The 27,087-nt window shown below is 44.7% G+C and overlaps 1 protein-coding gene across 1 annotated transcript in view; it reads left to right on the forward strand.

Annotated features, from left to right (window-relative positions):
- SHB (SH2 domain containing adaptor protein B) overlaps positions 1 to 27,087 on the forward strand; it is a 151,390-nt gene that overhangs the window by 110,085 nt on the left and 14,218 nt on the right. The window contains exon 5 of the mRNA XM_035097025.3: positions 1,318 to 1,437. Coding sequence (XP_034952916.1) covers positions 1,318 to 1,437 — 120 coding nt within the window. The remainder of the gene's footprint in view (positions 1 to 1,317; positions 1,438 to 27,087) is intronic.

A 27,087-nucleotide genomic window follows, 5' to 3' on the forward strand; every position in this document is an offset into this window, starting at 1 on the left:
GTGCCAGATTTACATATAAGCTAAACAAGCTATAGCTTAGGGCCCCACTCTCTTGGGGACCCCCCAAAAATGTAAAGGAAAATATAGCATATATTCAACACACACACAAAAATTGTTGTTGACAGAGGACAGCTGGCCATATAAAGGGCCCCATTACCTTTAATAGCTTAGGGCAAGGTTCCCAAACTAAGGCCCGGGGGCCAGATGCGCCCCAATCGCCTTCTAAATCCGGCCCACAGACGGTTTGGGAATCAGCATGTTTTTACATGAGTAGAATATGTCTTTTTATTTAAAATGCATCTCTGGGTTATTTGTGGGACATAGGAATTTGTTCATTTTTAATATATATATATATATATATAGTCCAGCCCCCCACAAGGTCTGAGGGGCAGTGGACTGGCCCTCTGCTGAAAAAGTTTGCTGACCCCTGGCTTAGGGCCTCATCAAACCTAAATCCGGCCCTTGGTGTTTGCCATGAAAAGGATTATTTTGGAGCAGCTCAGGCTGTCCTAGGGGATATTGAGAGCACATATCATAAGTATCATAAGTGTCTCTTACCCCCTTTTTGAAATCTACTTCGAAATCTGTAGTTATCACCCTGGCTTTGAAATAAGCATCTCCTGTGTGATTTCATCCAACAGTGACCATCTACATTATTGCACAAAGCAGGGCTTTTTTCAGCTGGAACTCCTGGAACTCAGTTCCAGCACCTCTTTTTCTAGAAAAAAATAGCCCTAACACAAAGTGTAATCAACTTTAATTTTGAGAAAATGCCCTTTCAAAAGAGTGTCAAGGAATAGGAGGGCAGGAATACAAGAACATAAGACTGATTCTGGGCACACTATGTAATCATTATGCCACATTACGTTTGTTTAAGAAGTACTGGGGGCATTGAGAGGACAAAATCCAAACTTTACATACATGGTCTGAACTATTTGTGATCATCAGGAAGAACTTGGGATTATGGTGAAAAGCTTTCAGAAAACCCAGGTCAGTGGAAAAGGAAAAGGAAAGGATGGGAATTAGGAAAGGGATTGAAAATATGGCATTAGCATTGCAATAGACAGATGCGCACACAAACAGCATTCTGTTCAGAATGGAAGTTCTATAAAACGAATGTTCCCAGAGTTGGCTGCCCCTACATGTTGTAGATCTTCTCCCGCTGAAATCCACGTGCTTAGCTTTTTGTGAATTGTGTCCTCCCTGCTTACATTGCCCTTAAAACACTAAAACAATTGCATTGCGAGATGTTTTGTAAACTCAAGGCATGTTTACCCAAATGCTTGATTGCCGTGCGGCTTTTGGTTTCCTCTGCAGATGGTATCATGGAGCAATCAGTCGGACAGACGCGGAAAACCTCTTGCGGTTGTGTAAAGAATGTAGCTATCTAGTGAGGAATAGTCAAACCAGCAAGCATGACTATTCACTTTCATTAAAGTAAGTATTTATATATATACATATATTAAAAACTGTATGGGTGTGACTTAATTTAAGCGGGGGTTTCTTGGGTGCAGTAAGAGCAAGCAGAAAGCATTCCTTCGCATTGACACTAGAAAGGCCTACCCCATGCCCCATAGGAATTTTAGGATTCCAAACGTCAGACTGTATTGCTTTGAATGACAGTTACGAGATTTGCTTGTAATGCTCCAGGGACGTGCACAGATTTTTTAGCGTTTGCCTGGCCCCCTTTTAACAAAATACACTTTATCTCTTCTAGCTGCTGATTAAATTGTTTCTGCTCTTCGTTCCCCCCTCCCACCTGCCTCAACATTCAATAAACCCATTGTTTTACTAGTTTTTCTCTCTTCTCTCCCCAAGGCCCGGCCATTCTGTAATGAGGTGGCACAGGAATAGTAACAAGTGTAGAAATCATCAACAGTTCTCCTATAGACTGGCAAAGTACCCTATGAAAGTTCATCAAATAAAACGAATCTAAATCTGTTCTGAATTTTAGAAAATTCAGATCTAAGCCAGTTTGATAATCAGTTTCATTCCTTCCTTAATCCGGGTATGACTCATTTCAGGTGATCATCAGAACCAGATTTGTTTGGGTGGTCATTAAGCTAAACAATAAGGGATGGGAACACTAGGACATACTCAGCTATTGAGATCAACTATAATATTACATGCCGTAACACAAACACAAAAATTGCTATGATACAAATATATATTGTTGGTGGTGGTTGTTTTAGAAAAGTAGCTTTTCAAAGAGAAGGCCTGTATGCTCAGGGAGTTCTTGTTTTGTTTTAATATCGAGGCGCACTCAGCATTAAATTCCCTACCTGCAATCTGAAGTGATACAGTCCTAGGGAGGTTGTACCATGTGATTGTGTGGCTCGATTCTTTGAGACGTTGCTTTTTAGGGGAAATAACTGCCATAAGATGCTGAGTGCAAAAAAGCATGAATTGCACTATATATACAGTGGGGGTTGGTGGTGGTAAGTATTTGATCCCCTGCTAAATTGGCCTGTTTGCCCTCTGACGAAGAACTGACCAGTCCATAATTTTAATGGTAGGTTTATTGTAGCTGTGAGAGACAGAATAACAACAGGGAAAACCCCAGAAACCCAGAAGACAAAAGTCAGAGATTGATGTGCATTATAAGGAGTGAAATAAGTATTTGATCCATTTGCAAAAGATGACAGTACTTGGTGGCAAAACCCTTGTTGGCAATTACAGAGGAGAGGCCAGACGTTTCTCATAGGTGGCCACCAGGTTTGCACACATCTCAGGAGGTACGGTATTTTGTCCCACTCCTCTTTGCAGATCCTCTCCAAGTCAGTAAGATTTCGAGGCTGATGTGTAGCTACTCAAACCTTCCGCTCCCTCTTTATGCTGGAGGTATAAAGAGGAGGTAGGCACACTATACCACATGTGGTGGGGTTGTAAGACAATTAAACAATTCTGGATTAAAATTCACGAAGAATTAAAAAAAATCTTTAAAAGAACAATTCATAAAAAACCAGAAGCCTATTTGCTGGGGTTGCTAACAGAAGCTATTCCCAAGGGAAATACCAACTGTTTTCATGGTGACTATGATCCCAGCTGCCCTGAGATCATTGCCAAGTTCCCCCCGTGTTGTTCTGGGTTGCTTCACCACTGTTCTCCTGATTATTGCAACTCCACGAGATGAGATCTTGCATGGAGCCCCAAACTGAGGGAGGTTGACATTTATTTTGTGTTTCTTCCATTTGCGAATTATTGCACCGACTGTTGTCACCTTCTCACCAAGCTGCTTGGCAACAGTCTTGTAGCCCAGTCCTGCCTTGCGCACGTCTACAATCTTGTCCCTGACATCCTTGGACAGCTCTTTGGTCTTGCTGTCGACAGGTGTCTTTGGTACAGGTACTGTAATGAGCTGGGATTACAGGTAAGACCTCTCCCTTACAGCAGGTGCTTCTAATCTACGCTCGTTTCATACAGTGAAGATACCAGGTAGCCTGGCATCTGGCTGGTTGATAGGGGATCAAATACTTATTTCACTCCTTATAATGCACATCCATCTCTGACTTTTGTCTTCTGGGTTTCTGGGGGTTTCCCTGTTGTTATTCTGTCTCTCACAGCTACAGTAAACCTACCATTAAAATTATGGACTGGTCATCTCCTCATCATTTGCAAATGGGCAAATTTAGCAGGGGATCAAATACTTTTCTCTCTCTCTCTCTCTCTCTCACACACACACACACACACATATATATAGTGCATTTAGGTAGTTTTTAAATTCGATGTTCAGTACCTGGAGGTCTGAGGACCAAGCCTTTTGTCCTTGAGAAGAGTTGACCTTTCCAAACCTTCCAGTGCTTGGCCTCTCCTCTTCCAAGGAACTGTGGAAATGGGAAGCAAGAGGCAGCTGGGAGAAGGCAGGAGATGTGGAGTTGGCCTGCATCCCAGGGATTCTGGTATTCCTGCAGAGGAATGTGATGCAGCCAGCTAGCTGTGATTTCTGCCCATTACCCTGAGTGGTTCCTCTGCCCTACATGAAGCCTGCAAGCGCCGGCAGGATTTCCCCTACTGGAATGGCCCCCTTACTGTGATTCCCCCACATGCAAGGGCTTATTCCTGGTCGTGCATTCCCAGATTTTCAGTGTTTATCTTACTGAGCCGTCTGCTTCCGTCATTCTTTGGCTGAAGAGTGAAACAAAAGTGTGGTGTATTTGTTTTGAGTTTACCCTTCTTCTTCCTCTGTGATCAAATTTCCTCCTTAACTGGGCAGCAGCCCAATATTTCGCTTTGGCGTTCCTGAAGGCTATGCTGATTCTCGGTGGATGGTGTTTTCGTTTTGTTTTTAAATGCACAACGCATGCAGTTTATGCTTACAGTTACAGGTGATAGTGGAGCTGGGGGGGGGCGGGCGAAGGATTTCACCGTGTCACATAGACTTAGTTGCTTAAACGCTATAGCCCTGCCTTGGGTTTTAAACTGCTTGTATGAATTAGACTGATACGTTTCTGAAAAGCATTGCAGCATTTAGTGCAGGCCCTGTGCACAGCTTGTAGGTCCCTAAGCCGAATGCAACCAACCAGCCATGTACGGCCCTTCCGAGCACTTCACAAGTCAGTTTTAGCAGTTCCAGGCAGACAGCAAAACCAGGGTGGTGGGCTGTTGTAGACTGGGTGGGTCACAAGCTGTACAGGCCTGATTTAGTTTCTCCCCCACCCCCACCTCCAAAATACCCCATAGTTAAACAGCTGCAGGTTTGTGTTGCTAGTGATGAACTCTTTCTTTTTTTTATAAAAAATAGCTTCTCTGTTAGAACAAAGCAAACAGCGGAGTGCTTTTATTATTATTATTGAGTTGTTCAGCTTAGAACAAAAGAATCCCGCCTTTCCCACCAAGTGCCCTGAAGTGTGACATGCTCTCTCCTTTGGTGGTCCATGTCTCTAGGATCAACCACATGAAGAAACCTTTGCTCATAAATGAATCCATCCCGTTCCCCACTGTCGCACCACAAAGCGCTCTGATAGCTTTATTGCATGGTTTTCATAGCGCCGAGGCATGTCGGGTGGGAGTCTGCCGGGCTACTGGAATGTCAATAAGAGCTGAAAGGAAAGGTGACTGGGGGGTGAAGTGTGTTAGTAGGTGGGCGGGGAAAGAGCTAGCTTGTATTTTAGACCAGTGAAGCCTTAGAGTGCAAGGTGGGCTGCTCCAAAAGGCACACAACGACTTCTGGACAGCAAGTTTGGCGAGGAGGAAGCCTTTTCCTCCTACATCTCGGAGGGCTTTGGGTTTGAACTGTGCTAGATCGGAAGGTCGGCAGTTCGAATCCCTGCGACGGGGCGAGCTCCCATCGCTCTGTCTCAGCTTCTGCCAACCTAGCAGTTCGAAAGCATGCAAGTGCAAGTAGATAAATAGGTAGCACTGGAGCAGGAAGGTAAACGGCGTTTCCGTGCGCTCTGGCACTTGTCACTGTCCTTCATGCGCCAGTAGCGGTTTAGTCATGCTGGCCACATGACCCAGAAAGCGCCGCAACCCCATAGTCACCTTTGACTGGACTTAATGGTCCAGGGGTCCTTTACCTTTTACCTTTTTATGGGGTTCAGGGAAATATCTTGCTTTTTGCTGAAGTTCTCACCCACTCCTAAGTTGAATGGGTTACACCTGATTTCCACCATCCAAGAATCTTAAATCAGCATAAGCAGGTGTGACATCTACCCAACAATGTCTCTGAGTTCCCCCTGTTGCTTTTCCCTCACATATACAGTGTGTGTGTGTGTGTGTGTGTTTAAAAAAAAGAGCTAGAACTGCCCTTGGTGGCACCTATTCTGTAGGGGTAAACTCTTTCTTCCCACTTCTGACACCGGGTTGCAGAGAGTTAAACCCAACAGAGGATACATAATGGTTGCCCTCGGGGGATCATTGCAATGATGGATTTTTATAGGTATGCTTCGTCCTATAAAAATTATGTCTTCTGTTGTAAGTTAGGGATTGAACAGGGCAGTATTGTTTTCTGAGTCAAAGCTGTTTCAAAAAGGCCTCCTTACCAGCCACACGGTGGAATTGTGAATATTCCTTCTAACAGTGATGAGATCAAGTGTTTCCATAAATTCTTCTTCCACACACCTGAAGTTCCAGGTGAACAAAGCTCCCCAGGCCAGATAATCTGCATGGTTTCCTGAGACGTTTCTCTTTCAACATGGCACGTATGTCGATAATTGCTGATAAGACGTGACACTTGCCGCTTGTATCTTAGGCTGCTTTGCAGAGTGTTTCCAGTTATACAACCCCTTAATCTCCATTCATCTTCATTCTCAAATGAAATGAGACCTTCTAAGTGCCTTTTAATTGCAAGGGTTTGCATTCATCTCCTGTTGCCCTTGCTTCTGCCACCCCTCCGTTCTCTCCCAACTGTCAAAATTATTGTAAGTTCTTCAAGGCAGGAACCTGCTTTCTTCAGAAATGCTGAAGAACTCCGTGCGCCATGATGTGCGTTATAAATTAGTAATCATAATTCTTTCAGGTATTCATTCTCCCCACCCCCAAACACAATCCTTTCGGGTTGCAGACAGTAGTTTCCTTAAACAGTGTTAAGCTCTGATAATGATCTTACTGGCAGTACAATTGCAAAATATTCTGATACACAGACTGGATAAATAATATGCATTATCCCAGCAGCCCTCTCTTCGTTCTAAAATGCTGTTAGTGGCTTCTTCTTCTTTTTGTTTAAATGGTTTTTTGCTCATAGGTGTGCAACTGTGCTCCCACCAACAATTCACAAATTTATATTTGAGCCGCAGGATTTTTCAGTGTATCCATATTTGCTCAGTGAAGGGTGTATCTTTTGAATGTTTGTTTGTTTCCCTCTTTAAGGATTGACTTTCAGTAGCCCTTCATGTCATGATGGGACATGTCCTTTAGAAGACAATGCTGCTAGTGGTGTAGGCTTGTAGGGGCAGTAAAGAAAACAGGGAGGGTTGAGTTGACCTCTGGGTTATGGCTTTGAATGAATGGTGTTTGTCGCACCTCCTTTTAAAAAGCCAGGAGTCGGTACTGAAGTTTCTAATTTGCTAAACATGTAATACTGCAGAGTTATCTTTCTTCCTTTTGTTTGTCTTTTGTCAACTTCTGATAATAGATTTTGACAATTGAGTTGTTGTTGTTTGCTAATTAAGTGTATTAATTTGAATTGCATCTCTTCTCTTCTCTTTTGGCTAATGGGGAAATATGTGTGCTCTCTCAGATACCACACAGTGTTCCTTTTGGCTCCTTCGCTTGAGGGCAACTAGGCTAGTAAAAGCCTAGCCTCCTGATTCATTAAAGCCATGAATGACATCTGGAGTGTGTGCCGTTGACTCTCTGAAGACCATATAAGATTTTAGTTTGGAGTTGTTGTTTTTATTAGCCCCAGAGTATTGTTGGTCTCGTCAAACAGCCGCTTAGCTTTACAACAGAACGTGACAAGCATGCCTTGTGATTTCACGAGCCTGGGATTCAGAGAACAAGAATGGCAGCTTGAGTTGTATTTTTAACGAGGGCGAAAATAAAGCCACTGTGATCTCGCAGGAAGCCATGTTGCATGACAGTAAATAGTCGTCCCTTGAGATCTTCTCACTTCACAAATGAGATAAATTCATCCTTTGGCCATAAGGGTAATGAGAGAGGTCTTCTACAGAAATGCAAGGAAGTATTAGCTTTGAAAAAGCAACTTCCTTAAAAAGCACATAACAGTCTTCTGCCCTGTTTTTGTTAAGGGCACATAACCTAGTGCTGATCTGAATCTCCCCTGGAGAAATCTGATCCAAGCCATGCTGATCCAGAATCATGTAAGGCAATGTCTCCAGAATTTCTGGATATATACACTAATATTTAGAGGATCTATATGCACATGCTCATTGTATCATGGGATTTATAGTCTTTATGATGTGGATCCATTGTGGCATATGCAGTTTCATATTTCATGGTCACAACACAATGCAGGATTTATAGTGAATTAGAAATGAGAGCCTTGTTGGTCTCTCTCTTTTCTCTGTTCCCCAACAACCATTATGTACCAAGACAACACATAGCTACTGTATAGCATCATGAACTGAAATTGTGAGCATAGATAACAGACAGGTAAACTGCTATGTAAAAGTTCATCGAATAAAACTCATGTAATATGGCCTGATTTCCAGTACATTCTTACCTTGGCCAGTCCAACAATCCATTTCAGTACCTCCTTAGTCAGGGAACAACTCATTCCTGGTGATTGTCAATACCAGAATTTTCAGGTGGACATTAAGCTAAACAATAAAGAAAGTAATACTTATTAAGGGATTTGCTAAGATGACAAAAGATGACTTGATACCAAGCAGTTAACATAGCATAAGGATGTTAATATCACTGAATCTATAATACTCAATGTATCTATAATACTCAATGATAACCATGAAATAAAAGCCTTGTTTGGATACTCAAAAACTTGGCATATTTTAGTAGGCCCACATAACTTTTGGAGTAAGATTCCCTTGCTTCAAATCAGGTGTTCTTTGTCATTTCAATGCAAGTCATGTCTGTGGCTGGCTTCCCTTTGGAATGCCTTTTTTTCTCCCTCAGCTGACAAGTTTGTTATTTGGCTTTAGGCATGAAGAATCAGCTGTGGCAATTTCAAGATGTGCTGTTCAACAGTCCAGTCCCTGCTTTCTGTGTTGATTTATGTAGTGAGAAAAGATTTTTCTTTTCTTCTTTTCTTTTCTCTCCTCCTTCCAAATGGTAGACACGTTCTGTTCCGTTTATGTACACATGGCAATAAATCTTGATTTGTAGCTTCTGGTACCTAGAGAACAAGAAAACAAGATTTTCTTCATTAAAAACACTCTGCAAGCTGACAAAAAGCCTTCATGGTAATAAATAAGAAGGGTAAGCTGCGAGATTCCGCTTTGTCTGCAGTGCATGAGGTAGATAATAGAACCGCAGGATAAACTTAACATCAGTAAGGTCAGGGAGCACAGCTGAGCTATCTGACTTTGACCTCCTTGCATAGCACAGGTCAGTTGCATTTCCTTCAGTCATTTTGCTGCATCAGGCTGGCTTAAGCTGAATTCTGCCAAAGTCATCTTCTGGAAGCATTTGCCATTTTTAGTTCTGAAGGGAAGCTAAGACCCTGGGGCAGAAGTGGAGAAACATTTGCAGCAGCCTGAGAGCCAAATTCACCCCCTGGCAACTTTTTGGGAGCCGGTGCGTAGAGCAACCAATGTAAATCCTACCATAGTTTTTTATTTTTTTTAAAAAAAAGGTAAAGGACCCCTGGACGGTTAAGTCCAGTCAAAGGCAACTATGGGGTTGCGTTGCTCATCTCACTTTCAGGCCGAGGGAGCCGGCATTTGTCCAGCTTTCTGGGTCATGTGGCCACTTCTAAACCACTTCTGGCGCAAAGGAACACCATGATGGAAACCGAAACGCACGGAAACACTGAAACAGCAGTACCTGTTTATCTACACCAGAATGCACGGAAACACGGAAACAGCGGTACCTGTTTATCTACGTGCACCGGCATGCTTTCAAACTGCTAGGTTGGCAGGAGCTGAGACAGAACAATGGGAGCTCACCCCATTGCGGGGATTCAAACTGCCAACCTTCTGATTGGTAAGCCCAAGAGGCGCTAAACCCACATCTCCCTACTGGGACCTCTATCCTCCCTCTGGACAAGCAAGAAGAATTATCAGAGTTCAAAGACACAGTCTACACTCAAAAGAGGGGGTGGGGCAGAGCAGGGGAGGGTGTGGCCTGGAGAGGGGGTGTGGCTATGGGAAAGGGTGTGGTCTGAGAAAAGTCCTAAGGGTCACAGAGAGAGAGAAAGAGAGGCATGGAGGGTCCTCCAGGCCTGAGTTTCCCTATTCCTGCCCCAAGGAAGGATCGCTTCTTTGTCCTCGGTACTCTGTTGACTGTCAGGGACTGGCTAGACAAGGAGGAATGGTGGGAGGCTACAGCCAGGAACCCACCCACCCACCCCCCGAGAAGCATCAGAGTGGGGAGGCTCCAAGCCAGGATTATGGTCTCGGGATACAGAAGGCAGGTCAGAGGAGGAGGAAGTAGGTGAGTGGATCAGAGGCTGAGCAAGCAGCAGGTTTAAGTGAAAGCGAAGCGGAGGAGGAGGCTGAGGCTGCAACAGATCCCCAGCAATATTCCAGTTCTACTCTTTCCTTCTCCCCTCCTCGTCTGTCCCCAAGAACGAGGAGGATGTTACATGCAGTAGAACAAAAAGCACAGAGAACCTGTCTTCAAAGGAGTTTGTGACTGTTGGGTAGGCAGCCAGCTGGGGAGGAGCCTTGGAAGGAAATGGGAGGCTCAAGAGCCTCAGTTCCAGCAACTGCTTCAACAGACTAGTCCCGCCCATGGGGCTCTCTGTTGTGTTTTGTCCGTCTGAATAAAGAACCAACCTTTCTGCTGATCTCCGAGTTTCTGCGATGAACTGCAGCTGATCCAGCCCTGACATCGACATGGGAAGACCAGTATGTGCCCTACTAGGGGCATAGCATTTGTTCAAAGATTCCGGGTGCTGAAATGGTCTCCGGAAGGAAGAGGAAGAGGCCAAAAGTGAATTTGAGCAAGTGCTCATGCTAGGACAGATGGAGGTTGACGGAGGACTTCAAAAGACTGAATTACAGAAGTGGCAGCGAGGGTTGGTTCCAGCAGTATTTCAGCAGCGTTGGTTTGCGCTAAACAAAACAAAATCCTTGCGGCGCTCACTGTAATGTTGGAGTCACAAATTTAACTTGTGGCTGTGCTGCTGTGGTTGTTTTCACAGCATGGCCTTAAGTGATTTTGTTGGGTCTGATGTTACCCTTGTCATGCCAACAAGCTGCCTGTATGACAAGGTTCTAGTTACAGGTAGGTAGCCGTGTTGGTCTGATGTAGTCGAAACAAAATGAAAAAATTCCTTCCAGTAGCACCTTAGAGACCAACTAAGTTTGTCATTGGGTTGTCATTGGTATCTGAAGAAGTCTGCATGCACACGAAAGCTCATACCAATGACAAACTTAGTTGGTCTCTAAGGTGCTACTGGAAGGAATTTTTTCATTTTGTATGACAAGGCTTTGCTTGTATAAGTCAGCTGCCAACATGTCACCATGATAAATCATAGAATCCTAAAGTTGGAAGGGACCCTGAGGATCATCTAGTCCAACCCTCTGCAATGCAGTACGTTCTAACCAACTGAGCTATTGACGGGTGAAAGAAAAGTGCTAACTCGTAGGCAGAGCCTGTTCAGTGGGAATAGTTGGAACAGTTGTTCTGGGAGCGTCTATTTAAAACCTTGATCAGGAAACGGGGGTGATTTAGTGCTGCTCTTCTTCCTAGCCTTGGGGAAATGCCCTTCTAGAATTCTCTTGCAGAATCCTGGCAATTAGTAAATCAGAGCTGACGAGTAGGGAGTGAGCTTCCTGACTACATTCCACAGATGGAAGGTGATGTGCCAGGGAATATTTTCCAAAATGATAACCAATAGATCATTCCTCCCTTTTCATTTGTTGCTCACAGGCTTCCTTTGTCAAGGAAATGCAAGAGATATAGAAAGTTTTACTGCAGCCAGCTTTTGAAATGGCAGGCGTATCCCGACACTTGCCGGAGACCGGTAATCAGCATGACACATCCAGTGTGTGGATTATTTAGGGAGGTGACCCCTCCATGCCCTGCCATTCATCTTGCTTGGGCAGACTATTCTGTCTTCAAGTGTGCCCGGTGCCTCTGGAAGCTCAACAGTAGAGCATGAAAATAGGAGTCCTTCCTCCTCCCCCCCTCCCCCCTCCCCCTCCCCCTCCTCTTTTATTTGTCCCCAGAAACTGGTATTCAGGGGTATAGTGCCTCTGAAGATGGAGGTTACACTTAGCTTTTGTGATTAATAGCCATGCATTGAACTACCCTCTGAATTTGTACAGTTAATGTAAAGCCATCTCAACTAGTAATCATCAGCTCATTGTAGAAAATGCCCTGCAGATTTTGCACCCTGTGAATGCAGGGCGCTAATACAGTGACCTTTATATTCAAGCTTCCACTAGCTACCCACCTTTTTGGGGTTCCATTTTGGGGGGGGTCGAGTAGCTCTTTCACGTTACCTTATTTTAACCCGTGTGTAGTTCTAAAAATGATTTGTTTGCTTGTTATTAGAAACCAAGCTATCATTGCGCAGAAGGGTGGATGAAGTGTTCATTACGGACATACCTGGCATTAAAATCTACAACTTAGCGAGGGAGGGGAATAATCTTGTTGCAAGGTAATGATGAACATTTGGAAGGGCCACTAAGGGCACATGATACCTCAAAAGCCCAGACCCGATTTTTTTTATACAAACCCAAAGGAAAACGTCTTCCTTTGAAGAAAGAAAACTCAGCGGAAGTTCTATTGCTTGTTAAAGTGATGTACTATTTTCCTGCCCATCCATGCCCCCCCCCCACAGATACACATACAGTGGTACCTCACAAGACAAAATTAATTCGTTCCACGAGTCATTTCGTATTGCGAAAATTTCATCTTGCGAAGCACAGTTTCCCGTAGGAATGCATTGAAATTTAATTAATGCGTTCCTATGGGCAAATGGGCGTGCTATGGTCCATGGGGTCATGAAGAGTCGGCGCCAACTTACCCGCCACAGCCAGAAGTTTTAAAGGTTCTGGGGAGGGGGAAGCAGGAGGAGGACCAGGGAGAGGCTCCCTCCCTCCTTCCCCAGCAGCTGGACCCTCGCACCCGTTCACGTGCAGCTCTCCCGTGCACCCAGCCAAGAAGGAGCTCCACTCTTTCGGGGTTCTGCACGGCAGCTTAAGGTGAGAGTGAGTGGGGATCCAGCTGTTGCTCGGCTGCCTGCGGCCATTTTGGTGTGCCGCCACCAATCGCCATGTCCCTGCGGAAGCTGGCCGATGGCGGCGATGAAAGTGCGAGGCAGGCAAGCTCCCCAGAGGAGGCTCGGTCTCCTTGATGGGCCACCCCTGAACTTTCTCCTCCTCGCAGCACCCCTGCCCTGCCCTGCTCTGCTTCGTCTTGCGAGTCTGCCAAAAAATCGCAAAACGTTTTCGTCTTGCGATTTTTCCGTTGTGCGAGGCGTTCGTCTAGCGAGGCACCACTGTACATATATCATAGCTTATAACCAGTGCTTTTTTCCTAGAAAAATAGGTTGCAATACTCGCCATGAAGTTGTTATAATAAGTGCCATACTTTTTAATAACAACAGAAAGAAGTGCCCTTGAGTACCCTCCAAAAAAACTCACTACTTTAAGTAAAGCTTAGCATACATATAATAAAGTCTCCTTTATTATGACCTTTTTTGGACCAGGGGTTATCCACCCCTGAGTTAGACCAATAAACATGCAACATAATAAACTAGCATAGAGCTGCAGCCCTGAAAAGCCTTTTTAAAAAAAGATGTTGCATCACATTCAGATTTAAAAGAACCTCCTAAATAAAAGTGCTTCCAACGTGTGTTTAAATGCATAAAGAAAACAGACTGCCTGGATTTTCCCAGGGAGAGCTTTCCATAGTCTGGATGCCACTGCAAAAAGCCCCTGTCTCTGGCACTTTCCAAACAACTTCTCATTCAGGGTAAGACCAGAAAGCAGGGCTTACGGTGTTTTAAAACCCAAGCAAGTTAATAATAATAATAATAATAATAATAATAATAATAATTTATTATTTATACCCCGCCCATCTGGCTGGGTTTCCCCAGCCACTCTGGGCGGCTTCCAACCGAATATTAAAAACAGTACAGCATCAAACATTAAAAACTTCCCTAAACAGGGCCGCCTTCAGTTGTCTTCTGAAAGTAGAATAGTTACTTATTGCCTTGACATCTGCTGGGAGGGCGTTCCACAGGGCGGGTCCCACTACCGAGAAGGCCCTCTGTCTGGTTCCCTGTAACCTCACTTCTCGCAATGAGGGAACCGCCAGAAGGCCCTCGGTGCTGGATCTCAGTGTCCGGGCTGAACGGTGGGGGTGGAGACGCTCCTTTCAGGTATACAGGACCGAGGCCGTTTAGGGCTTTAAAGGTCAGTACCAACACTTTGAATTGTGCTCGGAAACGTACTGGGAGCCAGTGTAGATCTCTCAGGACCGGTGTTATGTGGTCCCGGCTGCCGCTCCCAGTCACCAGTCTGGCTGCCGCATTCTGGATTAATTGCAGTTTCCAGGTCACCTTCAAAGGTAGCCCCACGTAGAGCGCACTGCAGTAGTCCAAGCAGGAGATAACCAGGGCATGCACCACTCTGGCGAGACAGTCCGCGGGCAGGTAGGGTCTCAGCCTGCGTAGCAGATGGAGCTGGTAGACAGCCGCCCTGGACACAGAATTAACCTGTGCCTCCATGGACAAAATGACTCCCAGGCTGCGCACCTGGTCCTTCAGTGGCACAGTTACCCCATTCAAGACCAGGGAGTCCTCCACACCTGACCGCCTCCTGTCCCCCAAAAACAGTACTTCTGTTTTGTCAGGATTCAACTTCAATCCATTAGCCGCCATCCATCCTCCAACCAAGTTTCTGTGTTTTGTACTGGTCTTTGATCTTTTGCCTGGAGACTTTTCTGTGGAAAGCGGTTATAATAGCTGTAGAGTAAGTTGTGCCAGTCCACTGCAGTAGCAAGGGCCGTGGATCAATCAATGTGACTGGTCATTTAGGACAAGGTGGGGTGCCTCAGCCTGGGGGCCAAATGTCCTCCCCTGTCTGGCTGTTGGGACTCTCCCCAGGCTACTCCAGTGCAGATCTGACCCATAGAATTGTAGAGGGCTCTGAGGATCATCTAGTGCAACCCCCTGCAATGCAGGAATCTTTTGTCCAATGTGGGGCTCGAACCCACGACCCTGAGATTAAGAGCCTCATGCTCTACCAGCTGAGCTATCCAGCAGACATTGTTTCTACCCTTTAGCTTCTGAAGGTAGTAGTATAACAGCCCATCAGTGCTCCTGTCGTAGCAATGCACCAGCCTGTCAGCTCTTGCAGTCCATTAGAGCAGGTTCCCAAAGGCGTAGTTTATTGAATTTCCTCTCTGTGTTGTCTAGTCAAGTGTCACACTTTGAGGCTATTCCTTCTAGAGCTAATAGGTTTTTGTTGTTGTTGAGATTACTTCACCCAGATAGGAATACCAGTAATAAAAGGCTACATTGTGGAACCCGCTTAATGAAAATGACATTAAATGCCCGCAATGGCTCTTCATGCTTTAATTAATATGCTCTGAAGATGGCAGGGTTATTTATAGAGTGGGTCGTTTTCCTCCCGTGAGAGGATTCTTTATTCAGAGATGCTGGCTTGTCGTGTCCACCAAGTTGTGTGTCCATTAGTTATTACAGCACAACGACTTACTAAGAAGTTAGCTAATATGTATCCCCACGAACAATTAAGTTTCTCTATGTTCTTCACAGATTGATGGGTACATCTTGGAATAAGCCATTTACTATTCCCAGAGCCATTATTTTTTAAACGATAGAACCCAAAGCATAGAAGTTCATTTTCTTGCTTCCTTTGGTTAATCTGAACCAAGCGCTCATGGCATATTATATTATTATTATTATTATTATTATTATTATTATTATTATTATTATTATTTTCTACACTGCCCATCTGGCTGGGTTTTCCTAAATGTTTCTCAAACTTCTGATTCAGCTGAGGCCTGCTAGTGAATTAAAATCACAGGTACATTGCCCTCTTATGCCGACACCGATTAATTTTAAAGTGTTTAAATTATTCATTTTCGGAGAAGCCTACTGCCTCCATCTCTACATGGTCTTTTTCTGAATTGAGGGGAGTCATTCCAAAGCTGCAGCTCAAGCAGAGTTGCAACAAGGAACCCTCCCCTCTGGACTGATACCTTGAACTCTCATCTAGCCAGATTATTTCTCAGAGCATTCTTTTATGCCACATCACACATCTTGAAGATTAGTGGCTCTCCATCTCAAAAGCCTTTGGCGCATTTCTACCGGAGCAACTTAAAGATTTAGAGCATGATATAGTTAGCGTAGCATGAAATGGCTTAGCGATGATCTTACAAGCCAGGAAGGCCTCGGTTCACTTGTGAGTCATGAACTTGCTAAACGTCTTTGGGCACCATAGCTGCCAAGTCTTCCGTATTCTCCGGGAAACCCCCGTTTTTCTAGCTGTTCTCAGCTGAAAAAAACTGTTTTTTTTTTGTTTTTTATTTATTCTGGCACGGCGGCCATTTTGGAACTGGGCGGAGCATGCTCAGAAGCGACTTTTGATGCAGCTCTGCCCAGTTCCAAAATGGCGGCAGTGCTACTTCCGGTCTTATACTTCCGGTCCGGTCCCTTATTTCTCCCACAGCAACTTGGTAGGTATGTTGGGCACACTGCTAGCTTTTGTGAAGGTTGCCCTTCAATATCCTTCTTTCCCCTTGACAATACAGGCAGGTGCCTAACCACTTGCTTTAAGCAGCCATCCATGTTTATTCAAACATGGTTTTCGGATTATCAGGTAGCAAGCCTTGAGCCTTGGACCTTTTCTCAGGAAAACAAAATTTAATATTTCAGTGCATTACCTTTCATTGGCAAGGATCTAGCCATGGAAGGGGAAGAATATAATGAATGTTGACCTGTCCCTTGATATCATTTAAACAGGCACCCCCAAACTCAGCCCTCCCAATGTTTTGGGACTACAACTCCCATCATCCCTGACCACTGGTCCTGTTAGCTAGGGATGATGGGAGTTGTAGTCCCAAAATATCGGGAGAGCTGAGTTTGGGGGTGCCTAATTTAAAGAGAAAAAAGCAGTTCTCATAAATGTACCCATGCAATGAGGATACAGTGGAACCTCGGTTTACGAACACCTCGGTTTACGAATTTTCAGTTTGCGAACGCCGCGGACCCATCTGGAACGGATTAATTCACTTTCCATTACTTTCAATGGGAAAGTTCGCTTCAGTTTATGAACGCTTCAGTTTATGAACAGACTTCCGGATCCAATTACACCCATGCTTCGGGTTAAGTACGCTTCAGGTTGAGTACTCCGCGGACCCGTCTGGAACTTTCCATTACTTTCAATGGGAAAGTTTGCTTCAATTTATGAATGCTTCAGTTTAAGTACTCCGCGGACCGACTGGAACAGATTAATCTACTTTCCATTACTTTCAATGGGAAAGTTCGCTTTAGTTTATGAACGCTTCAGTTTATGAGCAGACTTCCGGAACCAATTGTGTTCATAAACCGAGGTACCACTGTATAGCCATCAAACTGTTAGGAACATAGGAAATAGCTGCAGTTCATAAACTTGGTGGTTTCTGTTTTGTGTCGAAAAACAAATCAGTCTGAAGATAAAGCAAAAAAATTGGAACTGTATTTCAGGGAACCAGACTGACGAAACCTGTAATTAATGTAGGCACAGTGTGGTCTAAATAATAAAACACAGGGCTTTGTTATGTATCAGTACGTAAATCAATTGCATTTAGAGAGCACAGAGATGGAGATTTAATTTAGAGGGGGGAAATTCACCCTGTGGAAATGGGTTGTCAAGAAATTGATAGAATACCAGCCTTGAGAGATTTTGCTATCTGAAGACCAAATTACAAAGAGATGAAGCTGACCTTTGTAAATTGCATTTTTCAAGCTGCCTTAAGTGCCGCTGAAGCCAGGAATTCTTTGCATATGAATTCATATGAAGTGTGTTACCTTTTCCTGTTTTTTTTTGTTTTGTTTTTTGCTCATTCAACTAAAGCCACCTTTCCCTCAGATTAAGGCAGTTTATGAGCCGGATTTTGTCTGCTGTTCGCCAAACCACTTGGACACCCAGAGCCAAGGAATCGCATTACTGGGGCAAAAGAAAGCTTGAAAGGAGGTTATCCTGCATGGCGCCTAAAGGCAAAACATTGGACCATGAGGGATAATGAATCAGTTAAGGACATTATTAGTTTGCAGTAGGTATAGGGTCAAGTACTACAGGTAGCTGAGGCATAGGACTGAATCTGAAGAATCGGGAATTCCAAGGGCTCCACTATGACCTTTGAAAAACAAAGGGGCTGACAGGCAACCATTGGCCTTCGTAGAAATCTGTGGCGCTCCTGCACTCGGAATATCGTGTGCACTTCTGTTTGCCAAGCATGTGCATAGCCAGTGGGCAGCTGCCGCCCTAAGTCGAATAAATAAATAAAAATACTTAACTAAAAGTAGAAATGGGCTATGCTTACTGTGTGCACAGAAAAACTGCGTTGGAGGAAAAGGAGGATTTGGGGAAGGAAGTGCCGAAAAGGTTTTCAGCAACTCCAACAACACTTGTTTTAGTTCAGATATTTTAAGATAAGACAAAAAGGAGCGTTTTCTTTGCAATTCTGCAAAATTGACTCATTAAACTGCATGGATGGTACTACCTGATGTGATTTTTTTTACTTAACTTCCTAGTTTTCAAATGACTGAAGATTTTGACAAGGTTTTTTTCTGAGCTCTTGGGGTCAAAAGAATGTGGTTTAAAACAACTGTTGTTGAGACGTTTCATCCCAAATCTGCTGGACAGAGCCAGACAGAGGATGGTGAACTCCCCCCCCCCCCGAAAAACCCCCATAAATCCTAGCTATGCCCATATTGCCATGCTTTCTCATAGATCTGAGAAAGATTCAGAAAAGGGCAGCCAAAATGAGGCTGGAACAACTCTACCTGGGAGTACAGCATTTGGGGCTTATTGGTTTAGAAAAATGGTGAGTAAAAGCAGACTTTATAGAAGTATATGAAATTCTGCATGGTGTGCAAAGAGTGGACAGCCTCTCAGACTAGCATCCAGTGAAGCTGAATGCTGGAAGATTCGGGATAGGCGAAAGAATGTATGAAACCATGGAATTTTCTCCCACCAGTTTCTGCAATATTGATCAACGTGAAGTTTCTTCTGTCCAGCAAAGATTGGCCTGCTGCAGTGCATTTTTAACAAGCTCTTTGCTGTACAGTACAGGAGCTTCTCCTCTCCCCCAAACCACAATTCAGATATCCATAAGAAACTTGAAAGGGGCCAGGCATTGCTCAGAAGTGTGTTCTTTGACAAATGCATATTGCTTTGCTGCAGTAAGGAACTTCTGTCCCACAGGCTTAGAAAAAGCTGCAGCTCAGCCATGTTTAAACCATGTTGCAAAAGCTGCTCTGACCTCTAGCTTCATGCAAAATTTATCTTGTTTGATGTATTCATCATCTTAGGGAAAGTCTTGAAAAGAGAGAGAGATTGATCCTTCAGCAGCAGCTGTGCAAACTGGCTGGGTTGTTGGGGGTGGGGGTGCTCCCTCTGTTTCTGGTAACTCAAGAACTAGTCAAGGTAAAAGGTAAAGGTAAAGGACCCCTGACAGTTAAGTCCAGTCGCAAACGACTCTGGGGTTGCGGCGCTCATCTCGCTTTACCTGGCCGAGGGAGCTGACGTTTGTCCGCAGACAGTTTTTCCGGGTCATGTGGCCAGCATGACTAAGCCGCTTCTGGCGAAACCAGAGCAGCACACGGAAACGCTGTTTACCTTCCCGCTAGAGCAGTACCTATTTATCTACTTGCACTTTGACGTGCTTTTCAGCTGCTAGGTTGGCAGGAGCTGGGAAAGAGCAACGGGAGTTCACCCTGTCGCAGGGATTCGAACCGCCGACCTTCCAACCGGCAAGCCCTAGGTTCAGTGGTTTAGACCACACCGCCACCCACAAGGTTGCAAGGACGTTGAAGCATAAGTCTTACATCCTAATGTGAGTTTTAGCAGCCCTTTCCCCTCTCCGTTTTCAAAACAGCATCATGCCCTCTAACATTTCTCCGATGAAAATAGGGACATTCCATTCCATAATGATAATTTTACTGTTTATACTCCACACATCTGACTGGGTTGCCCCAGCCACTCTGGGAGGCTTCCAACATATATAAAAACATAATAAAGCATGGGGGGGGAACCTTTCCTATACAGTCAAACCTGTATAGGCAGCCCTGTTTAGGGAAGCTTTTAATGTTTTATATATTGTATTTTATTTATATTGTATTTTAATATTCTGCTGGAAGCCGCCCAGAGTGGCTGGGGAAACCCAGCCAGATGGGTGGGATATAAATATATTATTATTATTATTATTATTATTATTATTATCATCATCATCATCATCATCATCATCAAACCTCTGTTGTCAAACGTAATCTGTTCCAGAAAACCATTTGACTTCCGAAATGTTCGACAACCAAGGCGCGGCTTCCAATTGGTTGCAAGAGCTTCTTGCACTTGAGCGGAAGCTGCGTCAGATGTTCGGGTTCCGAAAAACATTTAAGAAACCGGAGCATTTACTTCTGGGTTTTCAGCATTCAGGAGCCAAAACGTACGATTCTGGAGGCATTCGAGAACCGAGGTTTGACTGTACAGGATTGCCTTCAGACGGTTTGGGGGCCAGATAACTCCATACCCTCCAACGTTTCTTCAATGAAAATAGGGACATCCTAAGGAAAATTGGGACATTTTAGGATCAAATCAGAAACCAAGACAGCTTCTCTTAATCAGGGACATCCCTGGAAAATAGGGATACTTGGAGGGTCTGCAGCATCAATTAGAGGCAAGAAACTGAGCTTAGTCTTTCTGCTGGGGAAGGCTTAGGGGCTGATCTTTCAGAATACTGGGTTAGATGGGAGCTTTAGTCTGATTCTGCAAGGCTGCTCTTAAAATTCCTACATTCTAACACATTCCAGTTCCAGGCTTCTGTGAACGGAAAGTGAGGCTGGCTTATTGGTTCAGCAAGCTATCTCAAGATGGTAAGAATTATGATATGGATAGCTCAGTTGGCTAGCACATGGTGCTGATAATGCCAAGGTTGCAGGTTCAATCCTTGTATGGGATAGCTGCATATTCCTGCTGCATTGCAGGGGGTTGGACTAGATGATCCACAGAGTCCCTTCCAGCTCTGAAATTCTGTGGTTCTGTGAGTTAGACACTCCTTTCCCTTCACTGGGGCTTCGAGGACAATGAAATCCTAACAAGGCCTGAAAGACCAGAGAATGAGGCTGCATTCAGACAACTTTATACCATTCCCCCCCCCCCAACGATTCCTTACCTGATAGTTTTCATGTTTGATCCGTAGAAGCCACTTCTGGAAATCTAATGGAAGTTCAGCGTGCATTTCCATGCTAATTGTTTCCAGAGGTGGGAAAATCCATTTGCAACCCAATTAACTTGGAAAATCGTGAGGTCTTTGTGATGTCCTTTCTCTGCAGTTTTTATGGATCACACAACTACCACTCATAACCATAGCTGTCAACTTCTGGATTGGAAAATAAGGGACCAGCAGCAGCGCGGCACCAGAAGTCATTTCTAAGCATGTCTGGACATGCACAGAAGCAACTTCCAGTGCCGGCTCTGCCCAATTTCCGGTGCCCAGACATGGGCAGAGCGGCACCGGAAACCAGTTCTGTGCATGCCCAGACATGCGCAGAAGCGACTTCCGGTGCCGGGCTGCCCATGTCCGCATGTCTGGGCACCAGAAATCGCTTCTGCACATGCCCGGGCATGGAGCATTGGAGCATGGAGCATGGAGCCGGGATATTTAGGCAGCTGAGGAGCCTACCTGGCCGGCAGGAGCTGCTTTCTTATAAATCCGGGGGATTTACGGGATCTTTTGCAATTCGGGATACCAGCGAGAAACGGATTTAAATACGGGGGTTTCCCGCGAAAAACGGGAGAGTTGACAGCTATGCTCATAACAAGATTTGGGGCGGTAGTCTCAACATAGCAGTTCTTTCCTGTCCTTTCCATTTCTGTTCCATGGGGGAACAGATGCACTCATGAAGGATGACAACATGTTGAAGGGCATGTGCTGTTGCTTCACACCAAGCCCACTGGTGTGAGTGGAATTTAGCGCTTAAAGGCAGCATATGGTCGAAAAGCCATAGTTCCATAATGCAGCCAGCAATGCTGTGTTAAAGCAGTATTAGGTACCAGGAGGAACGTGCTAGAATTACAACCAGGAAAATGAATGTAATATTGCCCACTTCTGAATGCACCCAGAGAGAGAAAGAGATTTTGGTGCCCTTACAAACATAGGGTCCTGCCTTATACCTGGTCAAACTATTTGTCCGTCTAACCCAATATTATAAATTCTGATGGGCAGCAGCTCTTCTGGGCATCAAGCCAAATGTCTTTTATATGACTTTCTGGCTACCTGGCCTTTTTTTTAAAGTGCAGTTGCCTAGAACCTGGGGTGCTTTTCAGGTGGTACTTGATGCCACCTAGGCTTCTTGGGCCTGGTTGGGCTGGCTGAGAAGCATGTCCTGGAACTTGCCAATCATGGGAAGTTCTGTCATAATAGAAAATGAGTCTTTTGTATCATGAGCTATCTCCTTGAGGAACCTGAATAAACTTCTTGAAGCGGTGGGATCCACAGTGGAAAAGTCCAGGTTGAGTATTAGGCTTCTCAACTTTCTCTACTAAAGAAATAGAAGAAATAGAAAAAGCACACACCGTATTTGCAATTCTGGGGATTCCCACGACCATATAAAGCACATTTCAGCAGATGAAAGGTGCAGTCTGCTTGAGCACAATGCCGGTCTGATTTCTCAAAATGCATCCATGGCACCTTCACTTATAAGAACTATAATGATATTGTTTGGGGGGTTGTTGTTTTGTTTTGTTTTGTTTTTGTCGGGGGTGAATTTCTGGCATGACACTTTTTTTTACTCGCATGAAGAAAAACACCTGAAAGTTCTCGTGCAAAATCAACATAGATTTACAGTGAAAATGTGTGAATGTAAGCTTCCATCCTTGCTTGCTCTTGTTCCCAATTTCTGTCCTGCAAAAAAATGTGCATTGATCTTGTTTTCGCATACCGCCTTTTCCTGTGGGGAGGGGAATCTTTCATTGGCAAGAGACTTTTTATAACCCCACAAAGCGTTAAAAGTTTTGCAGCCAGTGTCTGCCTGGACACACCGGTAAGCGGTGTAGTTGTTTGAACTTCAAGATGAATGTGCCTCGCCTCTCTCCAAATAAATATCGCATCAGAAGGGCTTTTGTTTAAAACCATATTCTGAGTCCACCTAGCATTTAAGCAGAAGTGACAGGGGCCCCTGCTGTTTGCAAGCTGGCTTTCTGCCAGCAGCCCTGTCATTTGATGCTGTCCACCAGGTTCCTCCATCTTTTGTCCCTCTTTTCAAAGCAGCTGATTAAAAAAAGAAAACCCTTTTCTTACTAAAAGCAGCTGACACTAATGCTTTAGCTTCCTGACTTGTTGGGGGTGACGCTACAGAGCAGCATGATGTCAGCCGGAGCCCAGAGGAGAGGCACTGTGTTAATTGCTCGGCAAAGATAGCAGCTGTCAGATATAGAATGAAATATTGCTGCACGTTTGGCCCTCAGAAAGAAACTCGTGCCCCTCAACCCAACCCCAGATCAACGAGTTGAGCACTCCAGGCAGCAGAATTGAACCATCAAGCACTTGCATAGATTTAAAAAAGAAAAACACTCCGATAATTATTTCTCATTTGCCTTCTTACAAGGATAGCTTCATCTGCTGAATTGCTACCTCTTCCAGTTGTGGGTGCTAAAATTAGGAGGAGCTCATCAAGAAGGCTGCTTCTGACTTGACTTTCCTCTGCTTACGTTCTGAAAGTGAGACAGTCAGAAAACGGCTTCGGAAGGATGTGTTTGTAAGGTGTAAATGCCCACGTACAAGCCTGGGACTTTCCCCCTGGCAAGGTTCCCAGTTTTCATTGCCGTTCAACATATTCCATGTAGGCCCTTACCCATCCACTCTTGCAACGAAGGGTCTCTGTGGACATTTCCCCTTTGCTTTCCTACTTTCATAAGGCTAACGACACAAGGGGGACTTCGCTCATATAAGCAGGCATTCAGTTTGAAGGAAGGAATCTTTGTGTTACGTATTGAAACAGGCTGTTTGTTGGTCTTCCTAGCCCAGGACTTGTTCACTTTGCTTGCTCAAGTCAGTGAAACGCAAGCAACCGTTTTAAATGAACTTGGGAGTCAACTGAAAGGGAAGCATGTGGATTCAGTTTGCAAGCAAACCTTGATTGGGCATCATCTTTTTGCAGACAGTTAATGCACATAGCTGCCAAGTTTTCCCTTTTCTCACGAGGAAGCCTATTCAGCATAATGGAATTTCCCTTAAAAAAAGGGATAACTTGGCAGCTATGTTAATGCAGCATCTAGAATACAGAACATTTGGATGTGTACACACCTGCACATGTGTGTTGCTGCCACTACCTTTTGTTTTTCTGATAAGTTCTACAACATCTGGGAAATAAATTTCAGTTATGACTTGGCTGTCAAAACTGACTGTTGAAAGCTTAATCCAGGCATCCCCAAACTTCGGCCCTCCAGATTTTTGGACTACAATTCCCATCTTCCCCAACCACTGGTCCTGATAGCTAGGGATCATGGGAGTTGTAGGCCAAAACATCTGGAGGGCCGCAGTTTGGGGATGCCTGGCTTAATCCTTCTTCTTCCACCCTGTTTTGAGAACAAACTCACGTTTACTTGATCTCTCTTTTTTAAAAGAAAGAAAGAAAGAAAGAAAGAAAGAAAGAAAGAAAGAAAGAAAGAAAGAAAGAAAGAAAGAAAGAAAGAAAGAGAAATCGTTGCCATTTACTTAACTGGAGGCTGTTTTGTTGGGGAAATCAGCTGCATTCTCCGGCTGAGAGCAGCACATTACCAAACAAGAGAGAGCTGTAAATTCCAGGAAGTAAATAGATTGGGCAAATAGAGATGTCAGTCTTTTTTCAACAGAGAAAGAAAGACAGGGTGAGAATGAGTTAGGATAGCCTCCTGATTTCCATCATTCTTTTCTCAAGACACAAATCCATCAAATGTAGCAGTGGGCGTCATCGTGGAATAACAGAAAGACCGAGCAGGCCATGGAAATCAGTTCTCACCATCGTGGCATTTGGTCCTACATTTTAGACTTGGCAGTGTGAAATGTTCCAAGGCCTGTATCAGGATTGCTGGAGAAGACAGGCTGTTTTTACAGATCGGAACTGGCAGTCTACCCCAGACAATTTGGAAATCTTTTATTGACAGAAAGAAGGGTGTCCCCCACAGCAGTACTTACTACCAGCTACTAATAGTCTCTTAAGTTGCACATTTCAGGCTTTCAGGGCGCATCACATACATGATCTCCGTAAACTTTAAAACAGTCCTGCAAGGTAGAGTACATATAATTGTCCTCCATAGCAAATAGTGAGCCACTGAGAGGTCACCTATGGGAGTTTATTGTGGAGGTGGAATTTGAACCAGGGTCTTCCAGGCCCTCACACTTAGGGCACGGCTTCTTCTTCTTTGGCGATCACTCTTCCTCTTCTTCTTCCTCTTCCTCTTCCTCTTCCTCTTCTTCGGTGATCACTCGTAGCCGAGAAAGATTGTCTTCCATGAACACAGTCTTAACAGTGAGACTGTGGAGGCCAATTCTGGATCCACACGTCCTTCCACAGTTAGGGACATAGGTTTCTGGGCGGGAGTTGATCACAGTGAGGGTTTGCCAAACATGCCTTCCCCTTAGCACGTTCCTCCCTTTTGCCCTGAGTTCAAGCATCTTGAAAGCCCATGACATCTTTGGTAAAGGCTGTTCTCTAATTCAAGCCTTTTATTTAGATTTTTTTTAGATTTGCCTTGAGAGAGTCTTTAAACCTCTTTTGTTGACCACCAGCATTATGCTTTCCATTTTTAAGTTCAGAATAGAGCAGTTGCTTTGAAAGACGATAATCAGGCATCCGAACAACATGACCAGTCCAACAAAGTTGATGTTGAAGAATCATTGCTTCAAAACTGGTGATCTTTGCTTCTTCCAGTACACTGGCATTGGTTGGCCTGTCTTCCCAAGTGATGTGTACAATTTTTGGGAGACACCAGGGGTCACAGGGCCGCTGCAACAACAAAAACCCATGCACAGTTCTCACCCCTCTCATACTAGACTTGCCCAAGTGGTTTTCCTGCCCCACCTGAGGCAGCCAATAATACAGAGCTGCCGCTCTGCCTTGCTTCCATGATTGAGGGGTCCCAGGGCCACACAACATCACCACGTTGTGAGTCCAGGGCCTGCATTGTGCACGCATGATGTCCGCACATCCCCGTGGCATGCGCACACGGTGTCAACAGGCCCATGGCGTTCTGACATCACTTGCGCGCACAGCGGGCCATGATGACGTGTCGCGTGGATGCTCTGTGCCATGGGTGGGTGGCCAACACAGAACTTTAGGGGCCCCGGCCCCTTCATTGAAAATTTGGGGGGAGCCTTGGCCCCTCGTGTGTCCCCCCCAAAAAAAAAACCTTGGTGCTGGTGATACAGAGTATAAGAAGGTAAATGACACCTGCAGAACTGACTAAATGCCACACGAAGAGTGAGAGGGGAGATCTTCTAGAGGCTTGCTGGTTTGGGCAGCATTTCCTTGTCTAGCATCCCATGAAGCATCTTCCCTTTGCAGTCACAAAAGCTGCCAGTAACTCCCGTGTCTGTCCGGGGAAGGACATTGATTTCTACAAAAGCAACAGGGTGATGGTCCGAGAAACATTCCTGTTCGGTTTCTGAAGTGGACCGTAATCGAGGAAATAACTGTGTTCAGTTCCACAAGACACTTGGCTGTTTGGGGGTGCTTCCAGTTCCTCTTGCTCCCATTTGAACCCAGCAGGATTAGCTGTGATCTTAAGAATCAATGCTTTAGGACCCCCAGTCCACTGCCATTGACGATTTCAAGCAAGGAGCCCGTGATTTCAGTGGGTGCCGAATTGAGGTGGTCAAAAGCAGCCTCTGGGCATGATGAAGTTGAGCAGGAGCTGTTTCAGAAATGCAGCTCGGTAGAGGAAAAATCAGTTTCGTTCTGATTGGGAGTGACAATCCTCCCTTTCTTCTTCAGGATGAAGTGAACCTGACACAATGCACGGGGATTCCAAGTAATAGGGTCATAATCACTGGGCACTTGCACTGCCTGCAATTGCATAAATGTTACATGCAAGTGTTTTAAAGCCATTTTATCATGAAAAAGGAGGCAATTTAACATAACTATTACCCTGTGCTCTTCATGAAAAATGCATTAAGCAATTACAACTGAAAGTAAGAGGTCTTAGGGAAGCAACACACTGCTGTAGGCAATATGCCCCGGCAGCTGCAAGGATGTATGATGTATTATTAAATGCCTTGATTATTCGGAAGGGGATGGTTCCCATTAAGGGGAGGGGTTGTCTGTCAAACAGAGAATGTTTGATAATC

The sequence above is a fragment of the Zootoca vivipara genome, chromosome 15 (genome assembly GCF_965207765.1).
Source record: "Zootoca vivipara chromosome 15, rZooViv2.hap1.1, whole genome shotgun sequence".
Taxonomy (NCBI): Eukaryota; Metazoa; Chordata; class Lepidosauria; order Squamata; family Lacertidae; genus Zootoca; species Zootoca vivipara.